We start from the raw sequence: 21,132 nt of genomic DNA, 5'->3' as shown, positions 1-21,132 counted from the left end.
GATGTTCTTAGTGGGAAACGGTCTGCCCATTCTAGAAATGTGTGTAGGAGAGGAATCATCAATGAGGTGCTTGCAGACAAACATGAGCTTGCAGAGGCATTACCTGGTACCTATAGGATCCCTCCTGTGCTTAAAAGAAGCATTCCTTTGTACCTAATAGAACAGGTTGCAGTGTGCATATGGTGCCGACAGTTTCTTTGGTTTGCAAAGATGCCCATGGGTGCAAAAAGGTTGGCAGCCCCTGGGTAGAATATTGCTAATCATTGGGAAACACAGTGCTTCACAATGTTTATTTACAAGGCTTCTGCTAAGACATTCTGTCAGATCAAAACGGTTCTTTACATGCTAGGGTTAGCTATTGCTTCACCCGTCTGCTGGGGAAAAACAGTTCGAGGTCACACCAAGTGAACGCCGTGAAGCTGGCCTCCAGCCAAGGCTTTGCTGGCGCTACCGCTTCTGCTCTTGTAAAGACTTGGAATCTTCCCATGGACGGGGTCCTCTGATGTTCTTCCAGTCATCAAAGTTGGCATCTTTCAATTTCTGTAGGCACAAACAACAACAAAATAAACTAATAAACAAGAAGGAAAACATTCTGAACATCCTCAGGTTCTCTTTATAAATTAAACTGTCTCCTTTGGGGCACATAACGACTAAGATTTGAGGAGGAAACCATTAAGGAAGCATCCCAAGATCAACACAAATGAAGCCACAATTCAGCGTAGCTAAAGAAAAACTGAGACTCTCAGACTGGAGAAGCAAGATAAGTACCTGACTCTTTGCAGCACCCCTGGAGCATCTCTTACATTTTGCTGTATCTTGCTTTTGACTTCACCCGTTCTCAACTTCTGAAGCAGGTGGAATTTGTGTGGGAAATAAGAAGCAGTACTGCTCCTCGTGTTCCTGGAAGCCGTTTCCCCTCTGAAGTGGCTCTCAACAGCTAAGCTACCTGTTCCGTTACCTACAAAACTGGTGTGTTTGGAGGAGCAAGAGCATAGCATGTGAATGCACACCAGTAGAAGGCAGTAAGGCCCAGCAGTCAAATGATTTATTTTTATTTATTTTACTGTGGCTCTGAAACTACCACCACCACCACTTCCCAATTCAAACCTAAAGTCTCCCATCCCTGCTGGAGAGGAAAATAAGGGGGCTGCTGGGTATATTTTGTCAGCTGTAGTGCTGAGAATGTAAGGCTTACTGTAATTTTAGTCACTACCTTATCACGTAGCACAACATACCGAGGATAGCATAACCACCAATGTTGTTTTCTAAATTTTCTACCCACAACCTAACTATGTGAGGTTGCCCTAACTACTTTATTCTTGCCCACTAAAAATCACAGAGTTCAGATGTAGTCAAAATGGATTAGAAAATGTATTTTATCCAGCTTCGTTTTGTTATGGAGAAAAGGCAAACTAGTGATAAAAGGTAAACACAGTTAAGTCCAGCCGCAGACGACTCTGGGGTTGCGGCGCTCATCTCACTTTACTGGCCGAGGGAGCCGGCGTTTGTCCACAGACAGCTTCCGGGTCATGTGGCCAGCATGACTAAGCCGCTTCTGGTGAACCAGAGCAGCACACGGAAACACCGTTTACCTTCCCGCCAGAGCAGTACCTATTTATCTACTTGCACTTTGACGTGCTTTCGAACTGCTACGTTGGCAGGAGCTGGGACTGAGCAAAGGGAGCTCACCCTGTTGCGGGGATTCGAACCACCGACCTTCTGACTGGCAAGCCCAAGGCTCAGTGGTTTACACCACAGCGCCACCCGTGTCCCTAAACTAGTGATACCTACCAAAAATATATTTAGGAAGATGTTCCAATCTCTGTTGAGCTCAAGTTAGGGGGCTTTCAATAGGCATCTGGTTGGCTACTATGAGACTAGATTGGCCTTTGACCTGGTCCAGCAGGCTTGTTTATGTCCAGGCCAGCAAGATGAAGGATCAGATTCCAAAGACACATTCTAGCCTGGCCAAAGCACACAAGGAAAGATCGAAGCAAGCCTGGTGAGGGTGTGTGGCTCAGAAGAGAGGTGTGACCTGTGGAGAGTCCCCAAGGGCCAGGCAGACTGGGAGGGCAGCCTTGATCTCCCAGACCTCAGGTTCTTCACCTGTGATCTCCAAAGTAGTGGGACCCAAACTACTGATGAGCATTCTCAGGTACTGCAGTAAGGTGAAACACTAAAAAAATATGCTTGGTTTGGAGTGTTTAAAACCATGGGACTAACAGAGCAAAACATGGCTCTTTGTTTTGCATTCACAGTTGTAAGCCATCAGATATATCAACAGAGCCACATAGAAGAGAGCCTGGATGAACACAACTGTGGGTTTTAAATGCAGCAAATAAAATCCAAAGAAAATATGAACTGGGACCAACATACTCCACCACCCCTTCAATCAATAAGATGTCTTTTATAGCCAATCTATTCTGCTTAAGAAGGGCCCCCATGATTCCTTTTAAGTGAGAACCTCAAGCCACCTTCTGTCTGTCAAGGCATTTTATACTCCCTGAGCCAAAAGGTTTTGTTGCTCTATTACCAACTCAATTTTTCATCTTGCTGGTTTGGGGTTGTTTTTGAGAGAGAGACTAAAGAGTTGCTGTTTCTTGCCTTTTGTTGCTGGGCCAGTGACTGAAAGTTTAATATCTTGTGAATGCGAATAGTTTCTCTCCAACTAACACCTTCCTATGGGTAGGCAGATTCCTTACAGGTCAGGGCTCCTACTAGTGATGCAGACATTCAACTGGTACAATTTCTTCTGCATGTCAACTGTGCATGGATTGTGCAGAAGCTTTACAGGAGCATATTCTGCTCAAGTCCATTATTTGGCCACTGTGTCAAATACTGTTCTACTGGGAAAGGCAGCAATGAACATGAAATGGCTTCAGGCATTCCTGAGAAGATCCTAAACAGAATCTTATTAAGAAACTTCATCAAGAAGTAAGGCCGGGCAGCAAATTCAAGACAATTCAAGAGCCCCTCTGGTAAAACATTCCATGATAAGAACAACAAGTCCATCTATTATATATTTTGGAAAGCAATTTGTCTCTTTGCCTGTTCTCTATGCATTTGGAAACCTCTTAAGATATTGTAACCAAATTTTGCATGATGGTTCCAAAGATCAAAGAGTAGGATTTCTCTATAGTTGCATATAATTGGACACTATTTTGAATTATTGGTTTAATATTTTGATGTTTGGGCTTTTTTGGGAAGAAAGGCAGGATAAAAAAACTAATAAAGAAATAAGATGGCAGACTGAGCTTTTCTAAAGTGAAAATTTTAATCAAATCATAATCAAAATTTGCATGATGGTGCTTGAAATGAAGAAGTAGTGGCTTTTGTCAATTTTGTCTAATTGGATGCCATTTTGTATCAAGATGGTGAACCGAATCTTTCAAAACTGTGTAGATTTTAACCACCGATTCCAAAACTGGTATCTTAGAATTCCTGAGCAATGCTATGCACTCTTTGCCAATTCTAATTTGTAATGGGAGAGGAGATACTTATTTCAACCAACACACACACACACACACACACACACACACAGAGAGAGAGAGAGAGAGAGAGAGAGAGAGAGAGAATTATGTCAGGCCACTTATGAGGCACTTGGATCAATGACACCTTGAAGTGTGGTTCATTCCTTCTGGATCTGGCAATGACTCTGTTGTTACTTTTGGAAACACAAAAAGGGGAACCAGGGCATAAAGAAATGACTGTGTTCATGTTGGTAGTTACTCAGACAGAAAGAGCATGTCACTGGAAGACAGCAAACTTTTTGGTAAAGGGATGGACTGCCAAAGTCTGGCAGCTTGCCTTGCCTGAGAAGCTTATACAACATTGCAGAGCTAGCAGAGGACCTAAAGTGAAGGACAAATTTGCAGATACTTGGATGCCTTGCCTAATGTATATTGGCAAAGGTGTTGTTGTTGTTGTTGTTGTTGTTTAGTCGTTTAGTCGTGTCCGACTCTTCGTGACCCCATGGACCATAGCACGCCAGGCACTCCTGTCTTGCACTGCCTCCCGTAGTTTGGTCAAACTCATGTTCGTAGCTTCGAGAACACTGTCCAACCATCTTGTCCTCTGTCGTCCCCTTCTCCTAGTGCCCTCAATCTTTCCCAACATCAGGGTCTTTTCCAAGGATTCTTCTCTTCTCATGAGGTGGCCAAAGTATTGGAGCCTCAGCTTCACGATCTGTCCTTCCAGGGAGCACTCAGGGCTGATTTCCTTAAGAATTGATAGGTTTGATCTTCTAGCAGTCCATGGGACTCTCAAGAGTCTCCTCCAGCACCATAATTCAAAAGCATCAATTCTTCGGCGATCAGCCTTCTTTATGGTCCAGCTCTCACTTCCATACATCACTACTGGGAAAACCATAGCTTTAACTATACGGACCTTTGTCGGCAAGGTGATGTCTCTGCTTTTTAAGATGCTGTCTAGGTTTGTCATTGCTTTTCTCCCAAGAAGCATGCGTCTTTTAATTTCGTGACTGCTGTCACCATCTGCAGTGATCAAGGAGCCCAAGAAAGTAAAATCTCTCACTGCCTCCATTTCTTCCCCTTCTATTTGCCAGGAGGTGATGGGACCAGTGGCCATGATCTTGGTTTTTTTGATGTTGAGCTTCAGACCATATTTTGCGCTCTCCTCTTTCACCCTCATTAAAAGGTTCTTTAATTCCTCCTCACTTTCTGCCATCAAGGTTGTGTCATCTGCATATCTGAGGTTGTTGCTATTTCTTCCGGCAATCTTAATTCCTGCTTGGGATTCATCTAGTCCAGCCTTTCGCATGATGAATTCTGCATATAAGTTAAATAAGCAGGGAGACAATATACAACCTTGTCGTACTCCTTTCCCAATTTTGAACCAATCAGTTGTTCCATATCCAGTTCTAACTGTAGCTTCTTGTCCCACATAGAGATTTCTCAGGAGACAGATGAGGTGATCAGGCACTCCCATTTCTTTAAGAACTTGCCATAGTTTGCTGTGGTCGACACAGTCAAAGGCTTTTGCATAGTCAATGAAGCAGAAGTAGACGTTTTTCTGGAACTCTCTAGCTTTCTCCATAATCCAGCGCATGTTTGCTATTTGGTCTCTGGTTCCTCTGCCCTTTCGAAATCCAGCTTGCACTTCTGGGAGTTCTCAGTCCACATACTGCCTAAGCCTGCCTTGTAGAATTTTAAGCATAACCGTGCTAGCGTGTGAAATGAGCGCAATTGTGCGGTAGTTGGAGCATTCTTTGGCACTGCCCTTCTTTGGAATTGGGATGTAGACTGATCTTCTCCAATCCTCTGGCCATTGCTGAGTTTTCCAAACTTGCTGGCATATTGGGTGTAGCACCTTAACAGCATCATCTTTTAAAATTTTAAATAGTTCAGCTGGAATATCATCACTTCCACTGGCTTTGTTATTAGCAGTGCTTTCTAAGGCCCATTTGACTTCACTCTCCAAGATGTCTGGCTCAAGGTCAGCAACCACACTACCTGGGGTGTACGAGACCTCCATATCTTTCTGGTATAATTCCTCTGTGTATTCTTGCCACCTCTTCTTGATGTCAAAGGTACCCCAGCATTGATCCCACCTTCAGCACATAAAGAGAGGTGTGGCTGCATATTTGTAATGCTTTAATGTGTTGCAATGGAAGTGTGAACTCAAAGAGGAAAATGGGTAACGGGACAAAAGCATCAGTACTCCAAAGTTTGTTGGAAGTTGTTAAGAGTTTGTCGGTGTAACAGAGAATAAAAATACTAATCACAAAGTTTATAGTATCTCCACGACAAAGGGAGCCGAGTTATTGTTATCCTGTTATTGCTCTCCTGTTCTAAGCTACATGTCACTGTAATTGACAGACCACACAGCTGGGGAGGGGGCGAGGATACAGTTTTAAAAATATATATACAGGTTGTTGCTTTCTGTCCACACTAACGGTGAAAAATATTTAGCCTTCCCTTTTTCTTCACCAACAGACTGCTAAAGTTCATTCTCTCATGCTCATACAGGGCTTATCAACACCTCCCTTTTGCCCTGCTCTTCCCAGGCATAGGTTTCCACTTTAAAGCTCCATGTCCGAGTGTTGGGGTTTTTATGCTCCAGTGCTTTCCCTGCAAAAACCTGCTCTTCAGTACTCAGTCAGAGCAAACATTGATTTGGGTTTTCTACTGACTGCTATTTGCTCCAATTTAGCTTTGTAGTGAGGGTTTTCACAGGGAAAGCTGCAGAGACAAAAAAAAAGGGCACTCGGACACAGAATTTTAAAGTGCGGGTGGTGCCTGGAAAGAGTGAAGGGAAAGTAAGTGTGCATAAGCCCTCTTGCACACCCAGGAGGCAAAACAGTTGAGTAGTTATATAAGAGAGATTTTCAACTCTGCCAGAAGAGTGGGTAGATTCTTAATTTTCTTTATCAACAGTGTTGAGTTAGCACTTCCCATGCCTCATGCAACTGCTCCAAGTCAGCCAGGATCACCATCCTTCTAATCTTCCTTTGCTCCTTAGCTCCTGGAGGGGGAGGGGTGGCCGATGAGCTGAGAAAGTGGCTCCTGTCTGTCACGGTCCGGTCGGCGGGCGGTTGAAGCCCTGGCTGAGGACATCAGGACCAGAGGCAAGATGGTGGTGTAGAAGCAGGAACAGGTGCAGGGTTGAGGGTCCAGCAGCAGGCAGTCGCAGGGTCGAGGAGCAAGGCAGAGGCAAAGGTCTGGGAGTCAAGGAGCAAGGCGTCAGCAAGTCAAAGGTCCAGGGGTCGAGGATCAAGGCAGAAGTCCAAGGGTTGAGGATCAAGGCAGAGGTCCAAGGGTCGAGGATCAAGGCGTCGGCAAAGGCGAGGGTCCAAGGAGCAAGGCGTCGGCAAGACAAGGGTCCAAGGAGCAAGGAGCAAGAGGCCAGATGCAACCAGGCAGGGATGCTGAGCTTTTATCCCTCCCAGCTCCTGCCACCAGGTGCAGTGAGATATCAAGTGGTCTCACCTGAGTGGTCACTCCTTGCCTCTCCAGCACAAGCTGAGGCCTCACCTGAGTGGCCACTCCTTGCTTCTCCAGCACAAGCTGAGGCAGGCCCCAGTCCTGCAAAGCACTACAGGCCCCAGAGCCTGACTCCTGCCCATACTCCTGACACTGCCCCTGCTTTTTCCCCATGGTTCAGGCTCTCACAAGTTCACAATGCTGTGGTTGGAATTCATTATCTCCTGCAGTAAGGTAAAGGTAAAGGGACCCCTGACCATTAGGTCCCATCGCAGACGACTCTTGGGTTGTGGCGCTCATCTTGCTTTACTGGCCGAGGGAGCCGGTGTTTGTCCGCAGACAGCTTCCAGGTCATGTGGCCAGCATGACTAAGCCACTTCTGGCGAACCAGAGCAGCGCACGCAAACACCGTTTACCTTCCCACCGGAGCAGTACCTATTTATCTACTTGCACTTTGATGTGCTTTCGAACTGCTAGGTGGGTAGGAGCAGGGACCGAGCAACGGGAGCTCACCCCGTCGCGGGGATTCGAACTGCCAACCTTCTGATCGGCAAGCCCTAGGCTCTGTGGTTTAACCCACATGGTTTAACCCATGCAGTACTTGCAGTTAAACTATTTCATTAAGAAGAAATGGCAAAACTTTAAACATATAGACAACACTGGGAGAGAAGGCACTGGTTATGGCAGGCATCCCCAAACTGCAGCCCTCCAGATGTTTTGGCATACAACTCCCATGATCCCTAGCTAACAGGACCAGTGGTTGGAGAAGATGGGAATTGTAGTCCAAAACATCTGGAGGGCCGAAGTTTGGGGGTGCCTGGGTTATGGATGTGTTGTGACTTTCCTGGGAGCAGCAGTGAGGGGATCCGACAGGGAAAAGGGCACTTGCCTTGAGACAGAGCTGCTTGCCTCCCTCCGTAGGCATCCCAAGCTGAGAAGGTGCTATGCCTGGGGTAAAAGGTTCCCTTGGAAGTTCAGAATGTGGGGGACCCAGAGAGCTGCACAAGGAGAAGCTGCCACTTAATCAGGAGACAGAAAAAGTGACAAAAATAAAATTGCAGCCAAAGACAGGAGACAGGTTCTTCTTTTCTCCCCCACCTCTTGAACAGCAATCAATCAAGCTGAGAAAGTTGCTCTGAGCAACAGGGCAAAGGATAGGGGAAAGACGTGTGCAAAGTGGCGATAGATTTGTCTTCCTTAAATGTCAGTGCACACCTTAAACACACACCTCTTTCAGAAGTCAGAAGGGTGGCACTAAGGCTGTCTCCACTTGCAAAGATTGCACTGCTCTTCTTTTAAAAAAAGGTCAAAGAATTTATGATATGGGGAAAGTTGGCAGAACCAGGGGTGGGGGTGGGGAGAAAGTATAGCCATGTGTCATATGGATGCCTCACACAAAGCCAATGTACAAACCATGGCTCTTGCACATTAAAACACTAGTGTGGCAATACCCTCAGTCTACTCACTCAGCAAAAAGAGGTGATAAAAGTCCAGCCAGAAGGTTTCATGCGGTGGAATATCATTTTTAGAATGCTTCCCCAAATAAAATAAAATAAAGGCAGAAGAAATGGCCTTGGAGAAATTGTGGAGATACAAGGTAGGGGCTAGAATCTGCTGTGCTGATTGTATTTCTCTTTTCTGTCAGGAATATCCACTGAAAACAACCTGAAATGATGCAGCCTACTTCACCAGGGCTTTACCACCTCTTTTATTTGCATGTGTAGATCCAGCTTGAAGTCTAGAGTTTACAGAATGTCTATGTAGACAACTTAGCCTGCTTACACACTATACCTTTAGAGCATATTCAAAGCACATTCTCTCCCTCAAAGAATTATGGGCACTATAGTTTGTTAAAGGGTTGCTGGGAACTGTAACTCTGTGAGGGGGTAAACTATAATAATAAATAATAAGTATTATTATTATTAATTTGTACCCCGCCCATCTGGCTGAGTCTCCCCAGCCACTCTGGGTGGCTCCCAAACGAGTTTTAAAACAGTACAGCATTAAATAAATGTTTAAGAAGCTAACAAACAAAAATACAGTAATATACAACCCAACAATCAAATCTTCAGCAACGTGAGGGAAATAAAGCAGAGAACTGAAAAATTTAAGGAGTTGCAGGTGGGTTCTTTTCATTCTCAACTACACTGCCTAGAGTTCTTGGGAGGGAAAAATGTGGTTCAAATGTGCTTTGAAGGTACCGTGTTTCCCCTTTTTTAAGACACCGTCTTATAACTTTTTTCCCTCAAAAAAACACACAGTGGCTTATTTTCAGGGGGTGTCTTTTTTTTTTAAAAAAAGTGCTGGTACAACTGGGACCCACTGGCTCAGGATGCTCGGTGCTCTCTTCTGCACATTGCTGGGCGCGTTGTTGGCGCTGCCAGTTCCGAGCGCCTGCAGGGTGGGGTGGGGGTGGCAGTGCTTTAAACCCCCAACCCTGTAGAAAGCAATGGAAGTTATGGACCGTAACAATCCTTAAGAGGCACAGGTCTTAAAAAACCCCTGGTATCACCCTTGAAGCACAGCCTTCCAAAGTCAGGGGGGAAGAGGTCTGTTTAGACAAAGGAAAGGATCGGGGGTGATTCTGTGCCCTGGGACCCACAGAACTACTTTAAAAATCCCAACCTGGGGGGGGGGTCAAACAGTGAAGCCCCATAGCCCTGTAGCAACAGAAGGCACATTCTGAAGCACCCGAGCTGTTCGGTTCCATAAAAAATCCAGGAATTGTAAAATTAACAACAATAATGGGGGGGGCACTCTATCCAAAGAGTTAAGAAGGAATGGGAAAGTGTTGAGTTATATATGGAAAAATATGGAAAGGAAAGTTAGTTAAAGATAAAAAATAAATAATTATCGCAAGGGGAAAAATAACATCATAAAGGGTAATAATATTAAATATAAAATAGACAACACAACAGAAAAAGCAAGTATATGACTAAATGAGATCGCACAGGAGTGAGGGAAGGGGGAGAGAGGGAGGGGGGTAAGGAATGGAAGGAGGCAATGGTTGGAGGAGGGTATAGGGGGATGAATTAAAGGAAAATTAAGACTGAGAAGCGCATGGTTTTTGTTTTTTTAAAGATGCAAAGGCTTGCAATCAGCCAAAGTATAGAGCCCAACTTCCAGGAGACTGCGATCTACTTGCGGATTTATAAACTGGAGGTGATCTACCCCCATTTTATTGGTGTTCAGGTCAGAGTTGTTTTTAGAGAGAGGAAATATCCCATTTTTGAGGTTAAAGTAAAAGTTCCTGACCTTTTTTTTATAATGAGGAAATGCTGCTAAAACTCCGTTCTTCATTCCACGAAGGGGAGAGGGGGCGGGGCCGGGTGCTCAAAGACAAAAGAAATGGAAAAGGAGATAGCGATCAACTCCAGCCTCGCATTCATGCAGCCGTCGGGAGAGGCAGGGGCTGCAGCCGAGTGCTGCTTCACAAACAAACGGGGAAAAGTGCTTAGAACCCAGAGAATCCAGCTGAAAAACACGAAGCAGCAACAGCAATTGCACACACACCATCCCAAGCCAGCACAGTAACCAAGTCCCAAAAGCAAGAAAGGACTCAGCAAACACTGCTGCGGCCGGCGTTGCTGCTGCTGACTCGGGGAGCTCAGTGATCTCTTCCGCACAGCGCCTATTACTATGGCTTATTTTCGGGGTACGGTTTATATTTCTCAAATGCTTAGAAATGCTGCTATGGCTTATTTTATGACTACGCCTTAAAAAGGGGGAAACACGGTATAGCGTGTGCAGCCTATGGCTATCCCATATATAGCTTGAAATCTTCAGTTCCTTCAGCTCAGTTACTCTAGTATGATGAGGTACGAACGGCCCCTCTCTCCTTGCCTCAGTTCCCATTCCGCAAGTGTGATGCCATCACTTAATGGTGAGCAAGATCAGCTCCTCCCTTCTAGCATGAAGACAACCTATCCAGTGTGTACCAGTTGCTTGACCAAAACACCTAGTTGTGTGTGGGCCCTGAACACCTTTTTCACCCCTCAGAAGTGCTTGTGTCTTCGGGGGGCGGGGGGAATGGGGAGAGAGAATGAAGTCACCTAAACAGAGTCTTCCCCTGATCACATGCTGTGTGACGGGGTGCTTGAGTCACACGACATGTTAACTGGGAACTGGAGTAGAGGGGGACAATTACACACTTTCAATACAAGAATTAGGGGGTCTTCAACAAGTTTGATTAAGGTACATATAGGAAGGAGGTAGTTCAAGGGGGATGACGTAATCCTTAATTAATTAATGTAAGGCGGAGAAGACTGGATGCATCAATACTTTTGAGAAAACATGTATGACTTAACAGTCAGAGATAAAATGAGAGACTCAGGCAAGGTCTTCTACTTTCCCAGTGATCCACCAATGCTTGTGCTTGGAAGAAAAATGTAGGTGTTCTTTTGCCCCCTCTCCCAATTTTCCATGATATTGCAGGGTCCCTATTTGCTACTTCCCAGCTGGCTTTTCTCCATGCAGATGAGTGTAAAGAAGCAGTCTCTGCACAACGGAAACACAATATAACCTCCTGCAAGCACCATGAATTGGAATAGACAGAGATGTGCAACGACTTGACAGTATATGCGACAGAACTGTCACTTTTGGGAAAGGCCTGTGCAAGCTTCCAGGTCAGGTGAGTATCTAGCAGAGGCAAGGCCCAAGCACTGAGCACACTTGAGATCCAGCTGGTTCCCTCAAGCTCCATCCCAAAGAGGGTTAGCTTAAATGTTCAAGACAAGCAAAGGATTGTTAGGTGGAAGGAGGAGAAAACAAGCTCTGCTCAGCTAAACCCTGGGCTATTTTGCACTTTGCAAATGAATAGACATCAGACAAAGTCAGGTACTGTGTTGTCATGGGGATTGAGTTATTTATTTTACATCACATTGGCTCCATTTAAACAGGGACAATTTCCCCTGCAACCAACCATGCCCAAGCAGGAAGGAGCCATTAGTTTGGAGTCTTGGTACAGCATTAGTGAAACTTGGGTTTTCTTGCCTCTTTCTCATGTCACATCCCTTCAGAAGGGACAGTCTGTTATTGTTTCTTTCTGGAAAACTGTTGTCCTCATTTGCACATTTACAGGTTTGGAAAGAATGAATGAGAAGAGGCAGAAGCAAGGCAGACCCCAGACCTGGAGGCTAATAAGCTTAGAGGTAAAATTGTCACCTACCCCACTGAAAAAGTGTGTGCGTTCACCCATACACACACAACACGTGCATCCTGTCTGACTTTATTTGACTATACTGTATCTTCCCTAGGATTGCTGAAGCTACCCCATTATTAGTTTTCTTATGGGGAAATCAATATAAAAGCAGACAAAGCAGAAAAATAGGGTACAATACATGTAAAAAGATTAAGATTTTTACTTTCAGGGTGTGGTGTTTGGGACCTGCTTGAGCAGAATTTGAAAAAGAGGGGAAACAGATTATTTCTTTCAATTCCTCTATTCATTTTTCCATTTATAAGCAAGACATATTTAATACACATACACAGTGTGGTACAAGACGAGTCAGAGTGTTGGGCTTGTTGGTGGGAAACAAAATTCTGTATTGGCCCGAATATAAGCCACACCTTCCCCCCCTCCAAAGTCTGACTGTGAAAAGTTAAAGTGCAGCTTATATTTGGAGCCGAGCATCGGCGCCAGCTTAGGGAGCAGGGCGCCAAGTGCCAACCACCCCCGATCTAGGGCAGTAGTGCTGGGAGGCAGGCCGCACCCGCAAATAAGCCTTGAATTTTAAAGGTGTGGCTTATTTGCAGGTGTGGCTTACTAGTCGGGCCAATACGGTACCCACCACAACTGGGTTGCCTTGGGCACATCACTTGCTTGTACCCAGAAGACTTTGACTTTCATGGATGGAAAGGCTTCACACATCCATTGAAGGCTTTTGACCCAGTGGAGAGATCCCACCGACAGGGATGGGGAAGCTACCTTTGCCGATTTCCCCCTTCCCCTGCAGCCTCTACCACCATTGGCCACATTGTTCCAGAGGGTACCATATTGCCTCAGACCAGAATCAGACAGCAGCAGCCACATGCCTTTTGTGATAAGAGCAGCAGCCCCACATCTACTTTTCCCCCTCTGTCAATGTCCGTTACTGCAATACATGTGATGGCCTGTCACTCTGCTGCGTATTCTCTTGCTCCAATTCCATGTGTAGGGGCAGGGAAACTCAAAGTGACATCCTGCAACATATTTTGTAAGGCTAGTTATTATGGGGTAAGAGAGAAAGAGGTGGCAACAGAAGGCTGCTACTTTGGAGCTCTTGCGATGTCTGCTTCTGTCCTCACCTGACTCATCAAGGGCCTGGAAACCAAACCTTACCGTATGAGGAACGGTTGAAGGAGTTGGGTATGTTTATCCTGGAAAAGAGGAGATATCTGAAGAGCTGTCACAGGGGAGAGGGAGCAAGCTTATTTTCTGATGCTCTGGAGAGTAGGACTCGAACCAATGGCTTTAAGTTACAAGAAAGGAGATTCTGACTAAGCATATGGAAAAACCTTATGACAGTAAGAGCTGTTCCGACTGTGGAACAGTCTCCCTTGGGAGGTTGTACTCTCCTTCCTTTTTAGGCAGAGGTTGGATGGCCATCTGCCACGGATGCTTTATCTGAGATTCATGCATTGCAGAGGGTTGGACTAGATGACCCTTGGGTCCCTTCCAACTACGATTCTATGATTTTATGATTGCTGTGAGGCAAAGGCCTATCACTTCAGTCATCAGGTGGAGGTTCAAATGACTGGATGCTCCTCTGTAATTCCCATGTAGAAAGCAAGAATTGAAAGTCTAGGCTACAGCCCTTCTTGCTGACATTCTACTTTTTCTGCAGAAGGAATTCAGCATGGACAGTATTTAAACTGTATGAGACCCCACATGAAGTCTGAAATGGCATAGCCCAGGCACAAATTTGCCACCTTTGTGAGTATAAGGCCTAAATGGTTGCTCTTGAGTTCCTCAGAGAAAAAGCAAGATAAAAACGGACTGAAGGGATTCAAAAAAAAACATAAATATGCTACGGTACTTTGTAGCTCTGAGGACGTTATTTCAGGGTGTGTGTTCTTAAGCCTACAGTTCTGTTGACTATTTAAAGCAAATTATCTGTTGGGGATTCATTTGCCACTTGTACCCGTGTTGGTTTATTTTTGGATTTTCACCCATGCCCCGCCGCTTCAAATAATGCAGACCGCGGTGTCCAAGCATGAAATGCTATGCTTTGCATTTTTACAATCTGCCTTACAAGGTGCATCCCAGAAGCAGAGCTACATTCCCATTAGTTCTGGTGGCACTTATAGAAAGAGCAATGATTTATTAGGCAAATGAGACAGCCAGGCCTAGCTGACCGCGTAAGAACACATAAGTGTGTGTGAGCAGAATGCTTTAAACTCTGTGGGTGGATGTGGGGGTAACTGAGGGAAGGAGCTTACCGTACTACCAGAACACAAGGCAGACAGAATTCATGATGGACCTGAAAGTGCAGTCATGTGCTATACAAATATATGCACCAATTGTAGCTCTCCCTTGAGATCTTGAACACCATATCCAAAGTAGAACTTTGTGCATCTTATACAATACAGCTTTGTAATTATTCAGAGGAATAAGCGCCTTCTTGAAATATATGGTACGAGTACTAAGTTGAAACCTTTTGTAAATTCAGAAACGGGTGGGCCCAAGGTGGATCAGGATCTACTGGCAGTTCTCAGAACTTCTGGAAAACTGGCAAGGATTTCCGACTCCCAATAGCAAAAGCAAAATGTCTATCCCCGCTTCCAACTGCTCAAATGGAAAAAGTTATTGGGGCGGCAGTAACCAGGAGTGGAGTTTTGTGTAGAAGGACTGTAAGCTTTGTTATGTTTTTGTTCTCCTAAAAAATTCCTGGGCTCAGAATTCTTTAATTCTAAGTGTATGTCTTTGGCACCAGGTTCCAGTTGACAAGTATAAGAGCTCAGAGAAGGGGTGGAGTGGGGTATTAAAGGTAAAGGTACCCCGACCATTAGGTCCAGTCGCGGACGACTCTGGGGTTGCGGTGCTCATCTTGCTTTACTGGCCGAGGGAGCCGGCGTTTGTCCGCAGACAGCTTCCGGGTCATGTGGCCAACATGACTAAGCCACTTCTGGCGAACCAGAGCAGCACACGGAAACGGCGTTTACCTTCCCGCCGGAGCGGTCCCTATTTATCTACTTGCACTTTGACATGCTTTTGAACTGCTAAGGTGGGCAGGAGCTGGGATCGAGCAATGGGAATTCAGGGGTGGGGAGCCTCTGGCCTGTGCGTCAGTTTGGGCTCAACAGGTCTCCCCATGTGACCCATAAGGCTGCTTTGGGCAAGACATGGCCACCTGCCCTCATACATTATGTCAGGTGTGGGGTAGGTAGTGAGGGTGCTGGGTCAACAGGGGCCTTGTGCATTGCTTCCCAAATCTCCAACAACCAGCTGAAGCTTCTTCAGCCCTGTGTTCTGTGATTCTCTTTTGAAAAAGCACTATTTGTAGTGTTGGATCAAAAGAACTTTTTTTAATAGGAAAACCCTCCACTACCAGCTGCTGGCTAGATTGAATTCCCTCTACACAGCCACATAATTAAAGAAGCCCAACACCTTGTGAGTTTACAGCTCTGTGTACATGTATTTAGCCAAACCCCGTTGATTATAAGGTACTTTCAAAACAGAGACAATTTAAATTCCCTTCCACTTTGAGAGTTGTTTGGATTTGGCCTCAGTGGGTTTTCAGGCAAAGCAGAAGGATTTTTCAGCCACTTCCTCATCTAGTACAATTCTTGCAAGCATCATCTGAACAGATTTAATGTTTTAAAATTTCATGTTTCTCTGTGCCACTTTTGTGTCATTACTTCTGAATTTCCCATGAGACTCAATACCATTCTGGAAATCTAAATATTGGTCTTCAAGCAGTTACTAAAACCTGGTGGGGAGAAAGTACTGCATATCCAAATAGGCACACAAATTCTGAGATGTGTTGTGTGTCAAGTGTAAAGGAGAGAGCCTCTTCTTTGCATTATATGATGGTTTCTTTACATACATAAATAAATCAGAGCAGAGTTACAATAAGCAGCAAGGGAATATAGAAGACAAAAGGCTCTCGAAAGGCAACAGAATGGTGTGCTAATGGATTTTTAAGTTATGAGTTCGAGGCAAACAATTCCATTCCATTCCATTCCATTCTGTTTGTTTTTGCACCAAGGTGAATAGTAAAAGATTGAAGTGAAAGGGTTATTTACAGAAAATGCCTAAGAATGTAGGAAGAGCCCTTCTAGATCAGCCCAAAGGCCCATCTAGTCCAGCATCCTTTCCTCACAGTGGCCACCCAGATGCTTAAGGGAAACCCACAACACACAAGCACAATTTCACTCTCCCACTCATGTTCCCCAGCAACTGGCATTAATATGCACAAGAGACCATACACAAAGACCAGAAGAGGGTTGAATCTACATTGGTCCCAACCCTATTTGGTGTTCCTTGGGACCTGTACATACTAGGGATTTGGGGGAGGGGGGATGAGATTGAGCTATGGTCAAGTACGGGAAAAAATATGGAAGCCTCTCCTAACGGAGATGAAATTAATGTTTAATTCCATAGTCTAATCATTACATATCTCCCCACCACAACTGCCACCAAACATTTCCCAAGGAAATGAAAAACATTTCTTTGCAAGTATTAATGCTGTAAAAGAGAGCCAGAAAACCTGAAATGTTACAAGTGGTTTGAGAGAACAATTATTTAACAGCCAGTGTCACTAAAGCAATCATATGGTTTTGCAATTAGCCACATGGATCCCATTATAATATTAGCAATATAAATGGAGACTCCTGCACATTCCAGTCAGACCTGCAAATCTTTTATAGACTAACCACAGGAACAGTTAAAATGTATTTTCAGTGTTGTATTTGGCAGACGGACATCAAAGAAGAGGAGTGCTATAAAAGGCTTTGAACTCTCAAATATTGCTTCTATCCAAAAGCAAAGGCTGCTTTTACTGGATGCCCATGAATCAAAGCCAGGGATGTTTTAATTTTAGTTATGGGAAGAAACACCATTATTATCACTAGTGAAGGGTAGCAAAGAAAAGCCTTCAGTGCTAGAACATGCAGTGAACCATACCTCATATTCTGATTCCAGAGTTACTTTATTCTTCTTGATTCTTTCTGCCAGAGCTGGGTCAATCTGCCAAGTCAAAAAGACCAGAAAATATCTATCAAATACATTTAAGTTTCGGAGAAACATTCAAAACAGGAAACATTCAAAACAGTCTGCTGCAGTGTGCTGTTCCTCTGCATAGAAAAATCAAGGATAAATAAAAAGAAGTGAATCCCTTCAGTCCGTTGATAGATCGTTGAGAACTGCATTTCCAATTGGCTCTTTGTCACAGTAGATTCTGGCAATATCTCTGAAGCAGAGAGACTTCTGCAGGGAATGCTCCACTTAAAATCCACAGCCTTTCACCTTGATGGTACTACACCTTAAGTCTAAAGCACCGTAGAAGGGAAAAGATGATCTGCATATGAAAAACAGATCATTGAAGATGTCTCTCATACATTTTCATTCATAAAGTAGGAAACTGGGACAGGTACACAATTATCTAATTTTTTCTAAACATGTTTCTAAACATGAAAATGGACTGCTTTAGTTCAGTTTTTATCACAAACTAAACAATTTAAGATTTCAAGAGGCTTGCTTAAACTCAGTATCTCAGAATGGATCACACCAGGAATATGGATGCAAGAACCCTCCCTTGGGGAGTCCACCTTGGAAACTGCAGGCTGGCATTCTAGAGACTTGGAAGAAAAGCCCGGCTCTCCAAAGATGGTGCACATTCAAACACAGCACTAATCAAATTCAAACAATGAACCAACCATACATATTTATCTCCATCGTCTCCTAGGGCTGAATAGTTCCTTTTAGCAGCACAGTGCTCATTCAGATTTGGTTTCCCTTGGAAGGACTTCACTAGAGGCTTATGCTATTTTGTAATATTTTATTAGAGGATGAGATGGTTGGACAAGTGTTCTCGAAGCTACCAATATGAGTTTGACCAAACTGCGGGAGGCAGTGGAAGACAGGAGTGCCTGGCGTGCTCTGGTCCATGAGGTCACGAAGAATTGGACACAACTAAACGACTAAACAACAACAATATTTTATTTATATACAGGTTGAACACAGGTGGAGTCACAGCTTGACCCTCCAATTGACAGCTAAATTGGATCTTCACAGAGAGGCAGCCTTATCCCCTGATGCATTTAGCTTACAGAATCTTAAAACTTAAATCTCTCTGTTGATCATAGTCTCCGACTCAAATTACAGTTTCCCAAATTACATTGTCCTTAGCGAAGAATAGGGGACATGCTCTCTTTTCAGGAAGAATTAAGTAAGATTGTCCAACAGTTAGCTCCAAGGAAAACCCACCACCACCGGAATACCCCAGGCTTTGCAAGTTCAAAACTCTCAGACATTGCCTTAAGCTAGGGTTTCCCAAACATTTGGAACATCTAGCAGCATATCATACAGCACTGGTGCTCTTTCTGTGGTTAGTGCTTTATTGCCATTAGTTTTTGAGAAGAACATTAGGGAGCCATGAGTACTCTTCATCTTCATTGTCTGGAGCCAATTTCCCCCTGAGCCTCTAGCAATAGTCAACAGAATGCTGTGGGGCAGCGATGTGCTATTTTCAAACACGTCTGTGATCCTGACAATTCCATCTTTGTCTCAATAAAGGAGAGAGAGGACATCTGTGCTTAATTCCCCTTCCAAATTGTCACCTTAGAGCTAGAATACAACTATGATAGGTAGTTATATTTAGGAACCACTGCCCTACCCTCATGTGACTCAGTAGGTGGATGACAGACAGAATCATAGCATGGAACCAGAAGAGTGATTATTAAATGAAAGTGGTTTTTTTTATTTAAATGACAAGATTTTGGAGAGGCCTAGGGGGGCACAAATAAAATTTTGTTATTACAGTGGGGTACCTATGGGAGCAGTTAAACCTTTTTCTTAAAAAAAAAAAAGACAAATTTTGAGGGGTATTGAGGAAACACAAAAAACTTGTGAGCACAGAACATTTAAAATAAGGAAATTTGCATATCCTACTGCTATATATATCCTATGATAGTTAAATCTCCACAATGGCTCGTTTTGGTCCAAGAATAATCTAGTTTCAAAGCAAGATCTGAACTGCATAAATGCAACTGTTTTCAGAAAGAATAAAGGAGGAAGTTTTTTTTGGGGGGGGGAGTAAGGCTAGCATAGAGTGCAGGTCTCCAAAGCAGACTGGCAATGTCAGTTTCATTCAGCAATCAGAAATAAGAGAAAAGATCCTTTGATGTTTGAGGATCCCCACCTCCATGCCTGCTAAGTTAGGACACAATCTCTATCAACCACTGCAGTGAATTCATTCCTGTGTTGCAGAAACATTTCATACCCACTATGTATTTATAGATACAATTTCTGGGCCAAAGGACTGAGATTCACAGTAAAACAAAATCTGCTTTGTCTAAGGCCTGGCTGATATTGACCACATAACACATTACAAAAAAAGAAGAAGGCAACATGACTTTGGAGGTCAACTGTGTCCTAAGTTCCTAACCAGATCCCTCAGCCCAAGACATTTTAGTGGACCTTGGACTGTCGTCAGGTAAAACTGGCTACATTCTACCCAGAGGTTGGCAATAGCTGAACAAATGTTTGTACAGCAGGATTTTATGGGCTACAAAACTAATTTACACTGCTAGACAGTTCCAGTACATTTAGAACAGTTGTTTTCACCCCAGAAAAAATTATTTATAAACGGTACTGTTTACAAATGGAGATCCCTTTCCTGTCATAACCCACCAAGTATAAAATGAATTCAGCTTTCATCCTGAGAGGGGAAAATAAGTTAATTTCTTTCCTTGTCCCAACATCAATCATGAAAGGAAGCATACACGGAGAATCCTAGGATCCAGCAGAAGTTGCTTTTACTGTGTGCTGGCTTGAAACTGGGGAACCTCTCAGATAATTGCATCTATGTAGGCGGCATTGACATGGTTGAAGAGAATGGCTTCAGGAGACTATAAATTAGCCGATCAATTTATTGAGTCAAAAGACAAAGATTATCAATTCACATATCCACTCTTGATCAATGCAATATCGGAGACAGAGCATGCCCAATACCTACCATTATTTGCAACCACCAGGAAACAATCATCTCATTTTGCAAAGCTTTTCGCTTCCTTTTGGTTATCTTCCCCCAAAGCAATATAAATTGCCCAGCAGGCAAAAGTGGCCCAGCAATCTCCCCTTCCTTTTGAAATGTTGCCATATCCAAATAGGATAATAGTTGCACACCACTAAAGTTGCAAGGCTTTCACTAATTGACTATTATCTTGAGTCTGTCCTACAGTTGATTCTAGTAGGTGTTTTTCCTTATGTCTTTCATAACCTCCTCAAGGATTTACTCATTTTTTCATTTTGCCTTAGAGCAGGAGTGGGGAATCTTTTCTAGATCGCAGGCTGGATGCTCACCTTCCCCAACTCCTGGCAAAGTCACTGCCATCAGATGAAGACTTTACTTTGCTCAGGGGGTGGATTTCAAATTGCATGGCCATAGGTACAGGGATCTGGAAGTGCTGCTGGTTGGCTGTGTCTCCAAACCCCCCTTTTGGAAGGAACTGCATCTTTACCTGCTCCACACCTGACACTATGGTGTCAGGTGTTGGGCAAGTGGGCATGGCTTGGGGGAAATGACCTTGCAGGCCAATTAAGGCTGCTGTTAGGCCCATGGGCTGGTGGTTCCCCACCACTGTTTTATATAGCACACCCATTTTCACATTCATTCATAAAGCATCAAAACATGCTCTAAATTTTGTGTTCAGAATACAATACAACCCACTCCCTCGTGGGTTTCTGCCTTCTCCCATTTTCAGTAATAAATAGCAATGGCTAAATGTGGTCTTTAAACTGCCTGCGCAGTGAGGTCTTAAATACAAGTTTAATCTTCCAAAAGACACTCCATATCATTTTCACACTCTCATTCAATAGAATTTTACTACCTGTCAGTAGCTATCCCAAAATATTCATGATATGAGGTTCAGAATATCACTTCTATTATCTATTCAGGAAGCAAGTAAAGGAGAGTTAAAATTGTTTGTGAAGTACAGGATGAATTGTTTTTCCACTCCCCAAGTCCTCCAAGGGAAAAAGAAGGGCAAG

At 44.0% G+C, this 21,132-nt stretch overlaps 1 protein-coding gene across 2 annotated transcripts in view; it reads right to left on the bottom strand.

The window, feature by feature from the left end:
- Window positions 1–276: 276 nt before the first annotated feature.
- LOC118084075 (cytochrome c oxidase assembly protein COX16 homolog, mitochondrial) overlaps window positions 277–21,132 on the bottom strand; it is a 46,208-nt gene continuing 25,352 nt past the window's right edge. For both annotated transcript variants that reach the window (XM_035113354.2, XM_060273817.1), the window contains 2 exons: window positions 17,047–17,109; window positions 277–540 (listed from right to left, as the gene is read on the bottom strand). In XM_035113354.2, coding sequence (XP_034969245.1) covers window positions 448–540; window positions 17,047–17,109 — 156 coding nt within the window. In that variant the 3' untranslated portion in view covers window positions 277–447. The remainder of the gene's footprint in view (window positions 541–17,046; window positions 17,110–21,132) is intronic.

The sequence above is a fragment of the Zootoca vivipara genome, chromosome 1, assembly GCF_963506605.1.
Source record: "Zootoca vivipara chromosome 1, rZooViv1.1, whole genome shotgun sequence".
NCBI lineage: Eukaryota > Metazoa > Chordata > Lepidosauria > Squamata > Lacertidae > Zootoca > Zootoca vivipara.
Note: the sequence above shows the minus strand (reverse complement) of the source record. Positions and strands in the feature narration are given on the sequence as shown.